We start from the raw sequence: 13,276 nt of genomic DNA, 5'->3' as shown, positions 1-13,276 counted from the left end.
GGAGTTTCTCAGAAAGCAAGAGCCATGCCTTAATATCTTTAGTGTGTACCCTGGCTTTGGGGTGGTGGTATGGAGTATGAGGAATAGGTAGGGACTCTGACCAGTCCTACTTCAGTTCTACTTCCGTGCTCTTTGGTTTCTGGGTCACGTAGTCTTCAATTTTGTAGCCCCCAAATTCTATGATTGGCTTTAACTGTGCCAAGTTGGAGGGCATCTTGAGTTTCCTAAGTATTCTGCCAAGATATTCTGAGGGAGCTGAAGAGGTTTTCAAGGACAAGAATTGAAGACTGAGATGACAGGGTGAGTTTTGAGAGCAGAGCAGCTTGAAACATTAGTCTGGAGTTGAAAATCTGGGTCAGGATACAAGGGACGCTGATGTCAGCGGGCGGTGGTGGCGCACACCTTTAATTCCAGCACTCAGGCAGAGGCATGTGACTCTCTAGGTTTGGGGCCAGCCTAGTCTACAGAGAGAGTTTCAGAATAGCCAGGGCTATACAGAGAAGCCTTGTCTTAAACACAACCCCCACGCCCCTCAAAAGAAAGAAAAGAAAAAAGAAACCCTGAAGTCTTCCTTATTTTTAATGGCTGCTGTCTATTGAGACGTGGGATGTGCGAGGCACCTGATGCTTACAGATCAGTGGGCATTACTCCCACTTACCTTCATACACAGCAAACACATCGTCTTTGCTTTGTTTTTTTTTGAGACAGAGTGTCACTGGGTTACCTAGGCTGATCTTGACCTCATGAGAGCCCCCAGCCTTCCGGGATCAGAGGGGTTAACTGCAGTGCCTGGCTTGTTTGCATTTAACTTGCTTTTCTAGAGATGTGGGCCGCCAGACTGACTGGATAGTAGTCCAGGGCATCTGTTGTCCTATCTCCCTAAGTAAGCCTGGCCTGACTGAGTTAGGTACTGGGTAGTCAGTGCAGTACCATCCCGGAGTTCTTCAGTATCCTGAACTGACCTGGTGCTGTTTCCTATTACTCCTCTTTCTCTGACAGATAACAGATGCCCTCACTGCTATTGCCCTGTATTTTGCAATTCAGGACTTCAATAAAGTTGTGGTAAGTCATTAGCGGGTAGGACAAAGCTGGTGGGATTTGGTAACTCACTTATGGCAAAGAATCAAAAGACATGTCCTTTAAGATCCAACGATGTAAAAATGTTAAGAAATTAAGGTGGCCATTGGATTAAGGCCTTTGCTAGCAAGCCTCAGGTGAGTTCTGTCTCAGGGCTAACATGGTGGAAAGAGAGAAATGATTACTGGAAGTCATCCTCTGATCTCTACTTCTGTGCAGTGACACGTACACTACTACACACACAGACACATGTAGGCACACACACTTCAAAGACAGGAAGGAAGGAAGGGCGGAAAGAAGGAGAGATAGACAGAGACAGAGAGAGAGAGAGAGAGAGAGAGAGAGAGAGAGAGAGAGAGAGAGAGAGAGAGAGAGAAGTGGCATGTTTGTATTGGCTCACACCTGCAGTGCCGGCACTTGGGAGGCAAAGGCTGTATGAGAAGAGTAGGGTCATTCTCTGCTCTATACCAGTTTGTGGCTAGCCTGGGCTTAATGACATACTATCTAAATTAAATTTTAGTGTATTTATTTTTTATTTTAATTTTATTATTTTTGTGGGGGTATTTTGTGAGCAAGTATGGTTGTGTACCACATGCGTGCAGTGCCCTGGAGACCAGAAGATGTTGGATCCCCTGGAACTGAAGGGATAGAAGGTTGTGAGGCACCATATGGGTGCTGGGAATTAAACCCAGGTCTTGTGCATGAACAAGTGCTCTTAATCACTGCACTGTCTCTCCAGCCACTAAAATAAACATGGAAAAGTCTTCCCTTTTTCAAAGGAAAGATGAACGTAGCCTTTAACTCACTGTATTAGGCCTCTTGAAGTAAAATTGGATTCCCATTGTTGATAAATCTGTTTTCCTTCAGACGGTAATTTGGGGGTTGGAGATTGAAAGCAGGGCCCTGGAAAATGCTAGGTAAGCACCATCCATCCCACCGAGCCGCACTCCCAAGCCCTAACAGAATAATCTCAATTAGAAAATTTGGCAGATTGGGCTGGCAAGATTGCCTAGTCAGTAAACATGCCTGCTGCCAGTCTTGGCAGCCTGAGCTCAGTCCCTGGAACCCGCACGACAGAAGAAGAGAACTGACTCCAGCAAGTGACTTATGATCTCCATAAGCACGCTGTGCTACGTGTGAGCTCCTACATACAAATAAATAGGGGAAAAAAGTATTGATATAAAGTTTATCCCTAATTATGTAATAGCCAAGGAGACTTACATCTTGGGACCATTCTCCTTGTCCAGGCTTCTGAGAGGACACATGTGTGCCTTGTACCTGCAGAGGTCTGAAGAGGGTGTTGGATACTCTGGACCTGGAGATACAGACAATTGAGTGTCACCATGTGGCCCCACGACTGAATTAAAATTCGAAGTGTTTTTGTTTCCCTATTTCCAGAGTTCAGATTATTATAACATTGGATCTCTTGGTTAGAGTGAGGTTGATCTACATTCTGTCACAAATGACCTCATTTTGAATGCCAGCTCTTTTGTTTTGTTCGTGTAGTGCTGGGGATCAACCCCACGGCCAGTGAGCCATCTCCCCAGCCTTTCTGTTGCTATGTTTTGAGGCAGGGTCTTGGTACAGAGCTCAAGTGGACCTAGATTTGTGATCACCTTCATAAGAACGCTGAAAGTAGCAGTCCACAGGACGACTGTCACATACACTGCTCTGTTTCTCTCTTTTCAGTGAGTACATAAGACCCAGGGTCCTGTGTATGTGAGGCAGTCTTCTACTGAGCTGTACTCTGTGCCTGCTTTATTACATGTGTGCACTTGTGATGGCACACGTGCAAAGTACCACTTGCAGGGATTGGTCTCAGGGGCTGAGCTCAAGCTGCTGTTGAACTTGATGGCAAGTTCCTTCACTTTCCCAGCCCTTTGCTGGCCTTGTTTGTTTTTTTAAACAGAGCCTCTGTATGTAGTTTATACTGGCCTTGAACTAGTGGCATAGCCCTAATAGGGCTACCTCCTGAGTGCTGGGAGGACAGGTGTGTGCACTATTACTGGTTTAGGTAGAATGTTAATGCATGTATTCCCGAAAGGTCCCACTTTGTAAAGGAGGAGGAGTCGTTCCTTCAGTATTATCACCACTGGTAAGTTGTTTATGCTCTAGTAAGTAGTGCCTCCCACTGGTCTCATGCAAATCACGCTAATTAAACTCAACTGCGCTCTCTCTCTCTCTCTCTCTCTCTCTCTCTCTCTCTCTCTCTCACACACACACACACACACACACACACACACAGAGAGAGAGAGAGAGAGAGAGAGAGAGAGAGAGAGAGAGAGAGAGAGAGAGAGAGAGGGGTTCTAGAAATCAGTGATTAAGAGCACTGATTGCTCTTCTAGAGAACTCAGGTTCAATTCCCAGCACCTACATGGCAGCTCACAACTGTTCAGAATTCCAGTTCCAGGGGATCCAAAGCCCTCTTTTGGTCTTTAGGGGCTTCAGGCACGCATGTTCACAGACATGTGCCAGCAAGACACCCATATACATAAAATAAAATAAAGTAGAGAGGGACGTGTTAGGTTGGAGTACGGCAGGAGTGAGCGATCGTTAAGAGAGCCCTGGGGGCTGGCTGTGGTTAAAATACTGTGTACATGTCTGACATATCAAAGGATAAATAAAGATTACATTTAAAAGGTCTCTGTTTGTTAAAAGGATCTTTATAGTCTGAGAATATTTGTCTTGGTAGGATTTGAGATTTTTGTCCCTGTAGTCTTGCATAGCATCCTGGAACACTGGTTCTGAGGGGACTCCACAGCCAGCCCTTCTTTCCCATCAGCCTGAGGGACATGAATGCTGACCTACAGTAGCCAGTTGATTTTGGCAAAAGGAACATTAGTCTAATCTGTCCTTTTCTGCAATGATGTTTCTTTTTCGGAGCCCACATCCGAGACTCTGTTGGGATACAAGGGGGAACAAAGAGCTTTCCACCCCTGTGTGACTGCATCCTAACTCTTTAGCTCCCCAGCCATTCTAGTCCCTGCCTTCATCATAATTCCTTCACACTCCTCCATGCCAGTATAAAAGGTCAAACAAACAAACCTTTGACAGAAGAATGAGGAAGGGAACCTGAGACACTGTGCGTCCGGATCCCTGAAACTGCTTGGACATGTTTTGCTGATGGAGCTTTTAAGCCCTGCCACCACTGATGGTACCTCCCAGAGTGACTAAGTGGCTTTTGCCATACATTAATCCATGCATTTGCCCCCTGTGCTAAGTGTTAGGCATACACAGAGAACAAGTTAAATAACCCAAACCCGTGTGGAACTTACACTCTAGGGAGGAGCCAGGCAGCAGTCAGAAGTGCTGCTGTGAGAGTGTTTGTGTATCCACACTAAAGGAGTGCACCCCTTCCTGGGAAGGGAAGGCGGAGCTGGTCTCAAGGCTGTGTGGGAGTCAGCTAGGGGAGAGCCCTGGGGTCACGAGGAGCATTGCCTGTTCGTGCGCTGGGACTTGGGGTTAGGTGGGGGACTGAGTGAGGAGCCTGAAGAAGCAGAGCAGGACGGGCTGCGGTGTGGACCAGGGCAAAGATTTTTGTCTTCATCCTGAAAGCAGTGGCAAATCATCTGTTTTGTGTGTCTTGTGCGTCCTCTCCCACCTCTAGTTTAAAAAGCAGAAACTTCTCCTAGAGCTGGACCAGTATGCCCCAGATGTGGCCGAACTCATCCGAACCCCTATGGAAATGCGCTACATCCCTCTGAAAGTGGCCCTGTTGTGAGTACTCCCCCACGAATCAGAACTCAGTGCCAACAGACGCAGGGAAAACCTGACGAGACTCTTCCCATGTTGTAGTTGTAGAGATTTGCAGTCTTAGTCATCCAGTATTTGCTGTACTTCTCTTGCACAACTGGGGTTTGGCCAGCAAGAGAGACAGAGCCATTCTGTCTCTGTTGAGACAAAGACTCACACAGGGGCACGCACAATCAAACCCTTCACAAAGGCCTTCTGACTCAGTGCTGGCCTGGACTCCAACCTGATTATAACTAGTGTTTCTAAAAAATGGTAGTCCTTTATTAGTGGTGTCTTGAATAAGATTTTGGTCTTTGTGTGCTGCTGTCTCACATAGTTTCTATATTTTATGTATAATTAAGTTCCCTGGTTATAATTTAGAACACTGGGCTAGGTGACCAGCTTGGAAGAGTGGCAGTGGCTGACACTTTAAGAAAGAATTCTCTAGGAGTAATTAATGCCCCAGTGAGTATGATCCTCTCAGATCATTCTCATCTGTGTTTCTGAGATAGGCAAGATGAATTATTTAATCAGCCAGTAGTCACCAGATATTAATAACATGCTAGTTTCTAGGAACACATACTAAACAAAACATAAATTTCCTCATGGTAAAACATGCCCTTAGAATTTTTTAGAATTAGAAGCTGGATACGGTGTCACATGTTTGTGATCCCAGCCACAGGGCCTATGGAGGGAAGACAGAGTTTGAGGCTAATCTGTGCTATGTAGCAGTATTCTGTGGAGGGAGCCTGGCTAGAGGCATGCTTGCATAGCTTACAAGGTTTGATCCTCAGCACCAAATAAACTGGGCATGGTGGTGCTTGTCTGTAACCCTACCACTTGGGAAAAGGGCAGGAAGATCAGAGGTTCAAGGTCAGCCTTGGTGACCACTTAGGTATTCTGTGGGATGGTGTGGGGTACATTTTAGGAGCCTTTGCTCTGTGTATGAATTTCCTATTCAGTATTCCAGGTAGATGTCTAGACAGCTGCTTCTTTAGTGTCACCCCCTACTTAGAAAAGGTTTTGTGTTTTTTCTCCTATGAGATAATTTTGGCATATCTGTTCCCAACTACATATTTCAGAAATTTGATGGGAAATACTTTAATAGGACCAAAAGTTTAGCAACATAATGAATCCTTATAGACTCTTGTATCCCCTGAGGGTAGTTTCATAATAGCAGCAGCCATTTCTTTAAAGGTTGTGTAACAAGTCTGATTGCTTGGAAAAACAAAAAACAAAAACCCACCAAACCCCCAAGAGTTTTTAGGCATTTGGTTTTAGAACTACTGATCTTACATTCATAGGAAGTAGTATTAGACTTAAGGTCTTTACTTGGGAATAATTATTATAATCTTTTTCTAAGATAATCAGAATTATGTAACTAGCCTTTCTTCCTTTGTCTGGTGGGAAACTCAGTCAGGTCTGAGGTTGTTACTGTCCAGCTGTAGGCCTGTCTGAAGCTGTTATTGTCCAGCTGTAGACCTGTCTGAGGCTGTTATTGTCCAGCTGTAGGCCTGTCTGAAGCTGTTATTGTCCAGCTGTAGACCTGTCTGAGGCTGTTATTGTCCAGCTGTAGGCCTGTCTGAGGTTGTTACTGTCCAGCTGTAGGCCTGTCTGAGGTTGTTACTGTCCAGCTGTAGGCCTGTCTGAGGTTGTTACTGTCCAGCTGTAGCCCTGTCTGAGGTTGTTATTGTCCAGCTGTAGCCCTGTCTGAGGTTGTTACTGTCCAGCTGTAGGCCTGTCTGAGGTTGTTACTGTCCAGCTGTAGGCCTGTCCGAGGTTATTACTGTCCAGCTGTAGGCCTGTCTGAGGTTGTTATTGTCCAGCTGTAGCCCTGTCCGAGGTTGTTATTGTCCAGCTGTAGCCCTGTCCGAGGTTGTTATTGTCCAGCTGTAGGCCTGTCTGAGGTTGTTACTGTCCAGCTGTAGGCCTGTCCAAGATTATTACTGTACAGCTGTAGGCCTGTCTGAGGTTGGTTACTGTACAGCTGTAGACCTGTCTGAGGCTGTTATTGTCCAGCTGTAGCTCTTTGGTTTTCTTAGCTTTTTGTTCTATTTTCTTCTTATATATTTCCCCTGGTCTTGATTACGGCTGGTTTTACTTTACTATTAGTTTTGTTATTTATTTTCATTTTAGGTGGTGCAGATTTTTTTGTAGAAGCAGGACAGAAATAAAGAGAATCCATTTTGACTGTGTAAGACTTTCCAACACTTTAGATTCATTTTCTGATTCCATTCCTTCCCACCTTAGCAGGGAAAGACTCCAGTTTAACTCTTTCATAATGGGAGGTCAAGATGTCCTGTGAAGTTCTGTGCCAACTAACTTGTAGAATTAGGAGGATACTTGGTTCGTGGGTCTGGCTCAGGAGATACTGCTTGACTATGAAGAGGGCTTATTAGAAAGAATGCTGGCTTTAGAACCAGGAAGACTTGATTTTTTGAGTATATTTAATAGCTTTAAAAGCTTGGACAAGTTATTTAATCAGTGAGTCTCAGTTTCCTCATCTACAAAAGCAGGACAATGTTGCTGGCCGGGAGGTACACACTTGAGATCCCAGCACTGACAAGGTGGAAGCCAGAGGGTGGGAATGCAGGGTCATCACCAGTTCAAGGCTGGCTGTGCCGCATGAGACCAAAAAACCACACAACGGTGTAAAAGAAAACACTAAAAACAGAATAAAAGCTAGAATATTTTTGCTGGTTTATAGGATCTTTAATAGAAACATAACAGCTTTGCATATATTATATATGATTTTGCTGAGTGCCTTTATTTATCCTCTTTATTTATCCTCTTCTGTTTGGGATGATTGACTAAGAAACTTTCTTCCTTTCCATAAGTGAGTTGAACTTCATGGTTGTGGTAGCCAGGGCCCTGGCCCACTGATCAGGTTTGCTAATGACAGATCTGTGTGTTTTCCCTAGCTATCTCCTGAATCCCTACACGATCTTGTCTTGTGTTGCCAAGTCTACCTGCGCCATCAACAACACCCTCATTGCTTTCTTCATTTTGACCACAATAAAAGGTAAGGCATTTCAGAAGAATATAAGAGATGCAGGGTTTTATTACACGCATGCACAAGCTGACACGATAGCACATACTTATTATCACATCTGGGAGGCTGAGACAGAAGGATCTGGAATTCAAGGCCAGCCTTTACTATATAGCAAAAACTTGTCTCAAAAAGAAAAAAAATACATTTAAAAATTATGTACAAATAACATAAGATTATTATAGAAAATTTAGATAAACAAAGAGAAAAAAAAGGTAAAGTTCTAAAAATCTACCACTCAGAGAATCACTGTTGACATAATTTTTCAAGAGTTCCAAACAAGTTCTATGAGCATGTCAGTCTTCTGTAACTCAGTCCAGCTTCGTGTCTATTGACTCTCATTCTGTACATGCGGGTCAGGAAGAAGGAAGAATCAATCCTGACTGTAGGATGTGAGGGCCGGTCTTTGCTGTTGTGAGTTAGGCTAAGGGAGGATGACTTTGAACTACTGATCCTCCTGCCTCCACCTCCCAAGTGCCGGAGTCACAGGCTTGAGCCCTCGCCTCCGCCTAGTTCATCTTCTTTGGAGCAATACTTTGCTGTTCTTACTTCTGTGTTTCTGAACCACGTAGTTACCTTATGATGAATGATAACGTTTCAGGCATTGTTAATCACGTTCCATGATGAGAAGTGGAGATTTCTCATAGGACTTTTGTAGCAATATTTCTGCCTCCTCTTTGTTTGATTTTCTTATATCTCAGTTTTGATGAAATCAGTAGTCGGGCTGAGTGTGTGACTTGGTGTTAGTATGCACTTAGCATGTGTGGATAAGCTCTTGCTTTATACTCTAGCACCAGTAAATAAACAAACCTGTGGTCAGAACTCACATTTCACAGCACTGTATGTTACTCACTGCTGGGCAAGGTAGCAACCATTATCACTTTTATTTTCTATTACTACTTTTGCTTTTTTCTATGTGATTGCTCTAGTCTTATGCCATGTCTTATTTTTCCTGGAATAGTTTTTGTTTTGCTTTTACTCTTATCTGTTATTACTATGTGTGTGTATGATGTGTTTGTAGGGACACACATGCCATGGCTCACGTGTGTATAGTAGAGGACTCTAACTTTGGTTAGTTCTCTCCTTCTACTTTTTTGTGGATTCTGGGATGGAATTTAGGTCATCAGTTTTTCACAGACGCCTTTCCCCATTGAGGCGTCTTGCTTGCTTGTTGTTTTGAGACAGTGTCTCACGATGCAGACATGGCTGGCCCAGAACTCAATATGTAGACTAGGCTGGCCTGAACTCTCAGAGATCCGCCTGCCTCTGTCTCTCAAGTACTGGGATTGTAGGTATGAGTCACCATTGATTATTGAGCCATCTCTCTAGCCCCTAAATGTACATTTTTGTTTCTTTGAGACAGGGTCTCAATTTGCAGCCTAGGTTTATCTGGAACTCAATTTGTAGCCCATACTGCCCTTACAGTGCCTTTTATCTACCCAGTGCTGGAGTTATAGCTGTTTGTCACTATACCCAGTTTTTAAAAATTGGGGCACGGAGGCTGGAAAGATGGCTCAGCAATTAAGAGCATTGGCTGCTCTTTCAGAGAACCTGAGCTGGATTCCCAGCACCTACATGGTGTCTTCACAACCATCTGTAACTCCAGCCCTAATGGATCCAGTGTTCTCTCCTGAGCCTTATGGGCACTGTATACATGTGGTATACAGACATATACAGGCAGAGCACCCATACATATAACATAAAAATAAAGGTTAACACCTTATAAAGACTATTTTTTAGAATCTGTTCTTGGTGGTTTAATGCTAGTTTTACTAATACTTATATACTGTCATTTTAATGAGATAAAGTATAATACATATGATTGATCTGCCATTTTAACCGAAAGTCTTTTCCATCTACATAGGGGTTATATAGTTCTAGTTTTCTCCCACTTTTCTTTCAGACTTTTAGGTATTTCTATGGCATAAATAGTGCCACAGAAAATATTATTTTGGCCAAGTGTGGTGGCACATGTCTTTAATCCCCATACTTGAGAAGTAGAGGCAGGTGGAGTTTTGTGAGTTCAAGGCCAGGCTGATATACATACTGAGTTCAGGATAACCAGAGCTCTGTAGTGAGATCCTTCCTGCCGTTCTGCCCGCCAGCCCCAAATAAAAGGTTATTTAACAGACCACTTCAAACTCAACTGAAGCAGCCACAAAACCTTAGCCTGTGCTTTCAGTTGCCTTGTTCGTGGTTTGTCACAGCCGACATGTAGATCAGCTGGCGTATATGGATGTGACTTGCCATCAGTTTCACCGTGGGTCATTTGTACATCAGCAGCTGGCTGGAGTTTGCTAATGTAGGTAGGACCCCACTCTATGTCTGTCATCCTTTTGCATGAGGGGACTAACTTAAGCATCTTGTTCTTCTAGGAATGGGAGATACATAGTAGACATCAAGTCCAATCAGGCATGACTTTTTAAAGTTTTTGGTAACATCATATATATTAATATCCCATTAATCAAAATATAACACTTGGGCCAGTTGTGGTGACATGTGGCTGTAATTTTAGTTCCCAGAAGTCAGAGGCAGGAGTATTGATAGAAATTAAAGGATAACCTTGTCTGTTAATAGTGAGTCCTAGGCCAGTTTGAGTTTCAGTGGGACCCTAACTAAAAAACAAAACAAAACAAACAGAAAAACAAAACAACAACAAAAAAACATGGGAAGGCATTATAAAGTTGACAGAAAGTCTGTGCATAGGGAGGGAGGGAGAACTGAAGCTAGAAACATGGTCCCGTGTATATACCAGCGAGCATTTTGTCTGTTGGTTTGTTTTGTATTAGTCACTTTTCTGTTGCTATGACAAAGTACCATGACCAAGGCAACTGATAGAAGAGAATGTTTATTTGAGCCTGCAGTTCTAGAGGTATGAGCCCTTCACCGTCATGGCAGGAGCATGGCAGCAGATAACAGGCATGGACCGGCCGCTGAGAGCTCACATCCAGACCCACAGACAGAAGCAGAGAGCACACTGGGAATGGCATGTGTCTTTAGAAACCTCAAAGACCCTAGAGACACACCCACCCTAACAAAGCCACACCTCCTAATCCTTCCCAAACTGTATCCAGGCTGGCCTTGAACCTACGGTCTTCTCTCTAGTCTTCTGAGTGCTGGGATTCACAGTGATCATATCCATATTTTTTTGTTTTTTTTATAAATTGTATTGTATGTGTCTGAGTATGTGTGAGCACGTGTGCATGCCACAGCACGCTTGAGGTAAGAAAACAACTTTTGGGGTTTGGTTTTCACCTTCCCTGTGGACTCTGAGCATTGAACTCATGCAGTCAGGCTAGTGTGCCAAGCCTGTTGAGCCGCCTCAAGAACCCTATCTGAATTTGTTTTTTCCTTAAGGCAGAGTCTCACTGTGTAGCCCTGACCTCAAACCTGCCGTGTAGACCAGGGTGGCCTCTCAAGTGCCAGGATTAAGGACATGTGCCACTTTCATCGCTGAGTCTGTTATTACTGAGTGCTAGCCCAGTGTGTGGACGAATACGTGGCGCTTCTTTTTAAGTTTTAATCATGTACACGTGTGTGTGAGGGCCGTGCACTCAGAAGAGAGTGGCGGATCCTTGGAGCTGGAGTTAACAATGGCTGTGAGTGCTGGGAATTGAACTTGGGTCTCCTAATCACTGAGCCATTTCTTCAGGACCCCCACTCCCTTTAACACCTATTTGTTTATTTGCTTATCTGTTTATTTATTTTTGAGAAGAGGTTTTGTATTTAACCCAGATAGACTTTAAATTCACGCTGTAGCCCAAGCTTGATTCCGAATGCCTCAGCTTCCTGAGTGCAGTGTTACAGGTGTGTTTCAGCTGTCATGCTCAGCTTAGAAATTCTTTAATCAATTTCTACTGTTCAGTATTTGGGTGGTTTTCTGATATTTAGCTACTTAAATAACACTACAATTAGCTTTGTCATGTGTGTTAATTTTTTGCATTCACAACCAGGTATTTTCTTAATAATCAGCTCTAGAAATGGAACCTACCAGCTCATGATATTTTAAATTTGTTGCTAAATTTGTATTCTTATCATATATTCATGGGAGTTGGGGATTTAGCTCAGTGGTAGAGCGCTTGCCTAGGAAGCACAAGGCCCTGGGTTCGGTCCTCAGCTCCAAAAAAAAAGATATATTCATATCATATCATAGGTATTCTTTTTTTTTTTTTTTTTTTTTGGTTTTTTTTTTCGGAGCTGGGGACCGAACCCAGGACCTTGCGCTTCCTAGGCAAGTGCTCTCCCCCTGAGCTAAATCCCCAACCCCTATCATAGGTATTCTTATTTTCAAATACTATTGCTAAATCATTTGTAAGGTCTATAAATACTCACCATGTAACATCAGATACCATGGAACCGTTTATGTACAGTGTACTAACCTTTGCAGGGTAGCTCATAAAAATGACTTAGCTCTTCCTAAGACATTGTTTCTTCTGGGCTGCTTCTGATGTTCTTTCTTTAGGCCTTTCAGTTTTATTTATTGGGTTATTTATAATAATTACAGTCTGGGATATAGCTCAGTGGTAGAGTACTTGTATAGCATGCATAAAGCCCCTAGCTTCAATCTCCAGTGAAGAAATTCTGATGTTGTTATGAAGGTTGTGGTCATTTTTGCAAGAGACAGTTCTTAACAATAAAGAGTTTTTCTCTCTTTATTCCCTGCCTCAGTATCTGTCTCTAGATGTTAAGCTCAGATAGGCTGTCCCTTATAAAGATACCTAGTGTCCACCAAAATAAAGGATATATGTTACATCAACCAGAAGAACATGCCTTGGGAAATGTCACCTTTCTAATTGTTTTGTTTTGTTTTAACCTTGTTAGAGCTCTTGTGGGGTCGTCTAGGTTAGCTTTAAGCTTTGGGTTCTAGGGATCCTTCTTGCTCAGCCCCCTACGTAGCTGGAATACAGATGTGTGTCACCTTGACCAGTGCTAAAAATGTCACTTTTGTTTATTATTATTATTATTATTATTATTATTATTATTATTATGACTGTTATTCTTGTTATTAGTATTGATATGTCCCTTTAAAGAGCTACTTAGAAGTTGAAGGCAGTAGGGTCCTAAGTTCAAGACCCGCCTTTGCTTACATAGTGCACCAGAGAGCCAGCCAACCAACTTAGACCCTAATTCAAAATTTTAAAAGAAATGCCAGTCGTAGTAGCACATGCGGTAATCTCAGGTTTGGGGAGGTAGACGTGTGAGAGTCAGGATTTCACGGTCATCCTCAGCAGTACAGTGAGGAGTCTGAGGCCGGCCTGGGCTCCGAGGAGCATGTTCCTGCTTAGGAAGACCTGTCATGTCGGCTTAGCAGGCGAAGGAGCCTGCCACCAAGTGACCGTCTGAATTTGATTCCCAGGACCTGCACGATGGAAGGAGAGACAGACACAACTCTCACAAGTTCTCCATGGCTCCCACACT

The 13,276-nt window shown here is 43.4% G+C and overlaps 1 protein-coding gene across 3 annotated transcripts in view; it reads left to right on the top strand.

The window, feature by feature from the left end:
* Pigu (phosphatidylinositol glycan anchor biosynthesis class U) overlaps positions 1 to 13,276 on the top strand; it is a 71,228-nt gene that overhangs the window by 19,594 nt on the left and 38,358 nt on the right. For all 3 annotated transcript variants that reach the window (XM_032904515.1, XM_032904516.1, XM_032904518.1), the window contains exons 4-6: positions 1,000 to 1,062; positions 4,685 to 4,794; positions 7,731 to 7,831. In XM_032904515.1, the coding sequence (XP_032760406.1) occupies positions 1,000 to 1,062; positions 4,685 to 4,794; positions 7,731 to 7,831 (274 nt within the window). The remainder of the gene's footprint in view (positions 1 to 999; positions 1,063 to 4,684; positions 4,795 to 7,730; positions 7,832 to 13,276) is intronic.

Source organism: Rattus rattus, chromosome 5, assembly GCF_011064425.1.
Source record: "Rattus rattus isolate New Zealand chromosome 5, Rrattus_CSIRO_v1, whole genome shotgun sequence".
Classification (NCBI taxonomy): domain Eukaryota; kingdom Metazoa; phylum Chordata; class Mammalia; order Rodentia; family Muridae; genus Rattus; species Rattus rattus.
The sequence above is the reverse complement of the archived record's forward strand: the minus strand, read 5'-3'. Positions and strand labels throughout refer to the sequence as shown.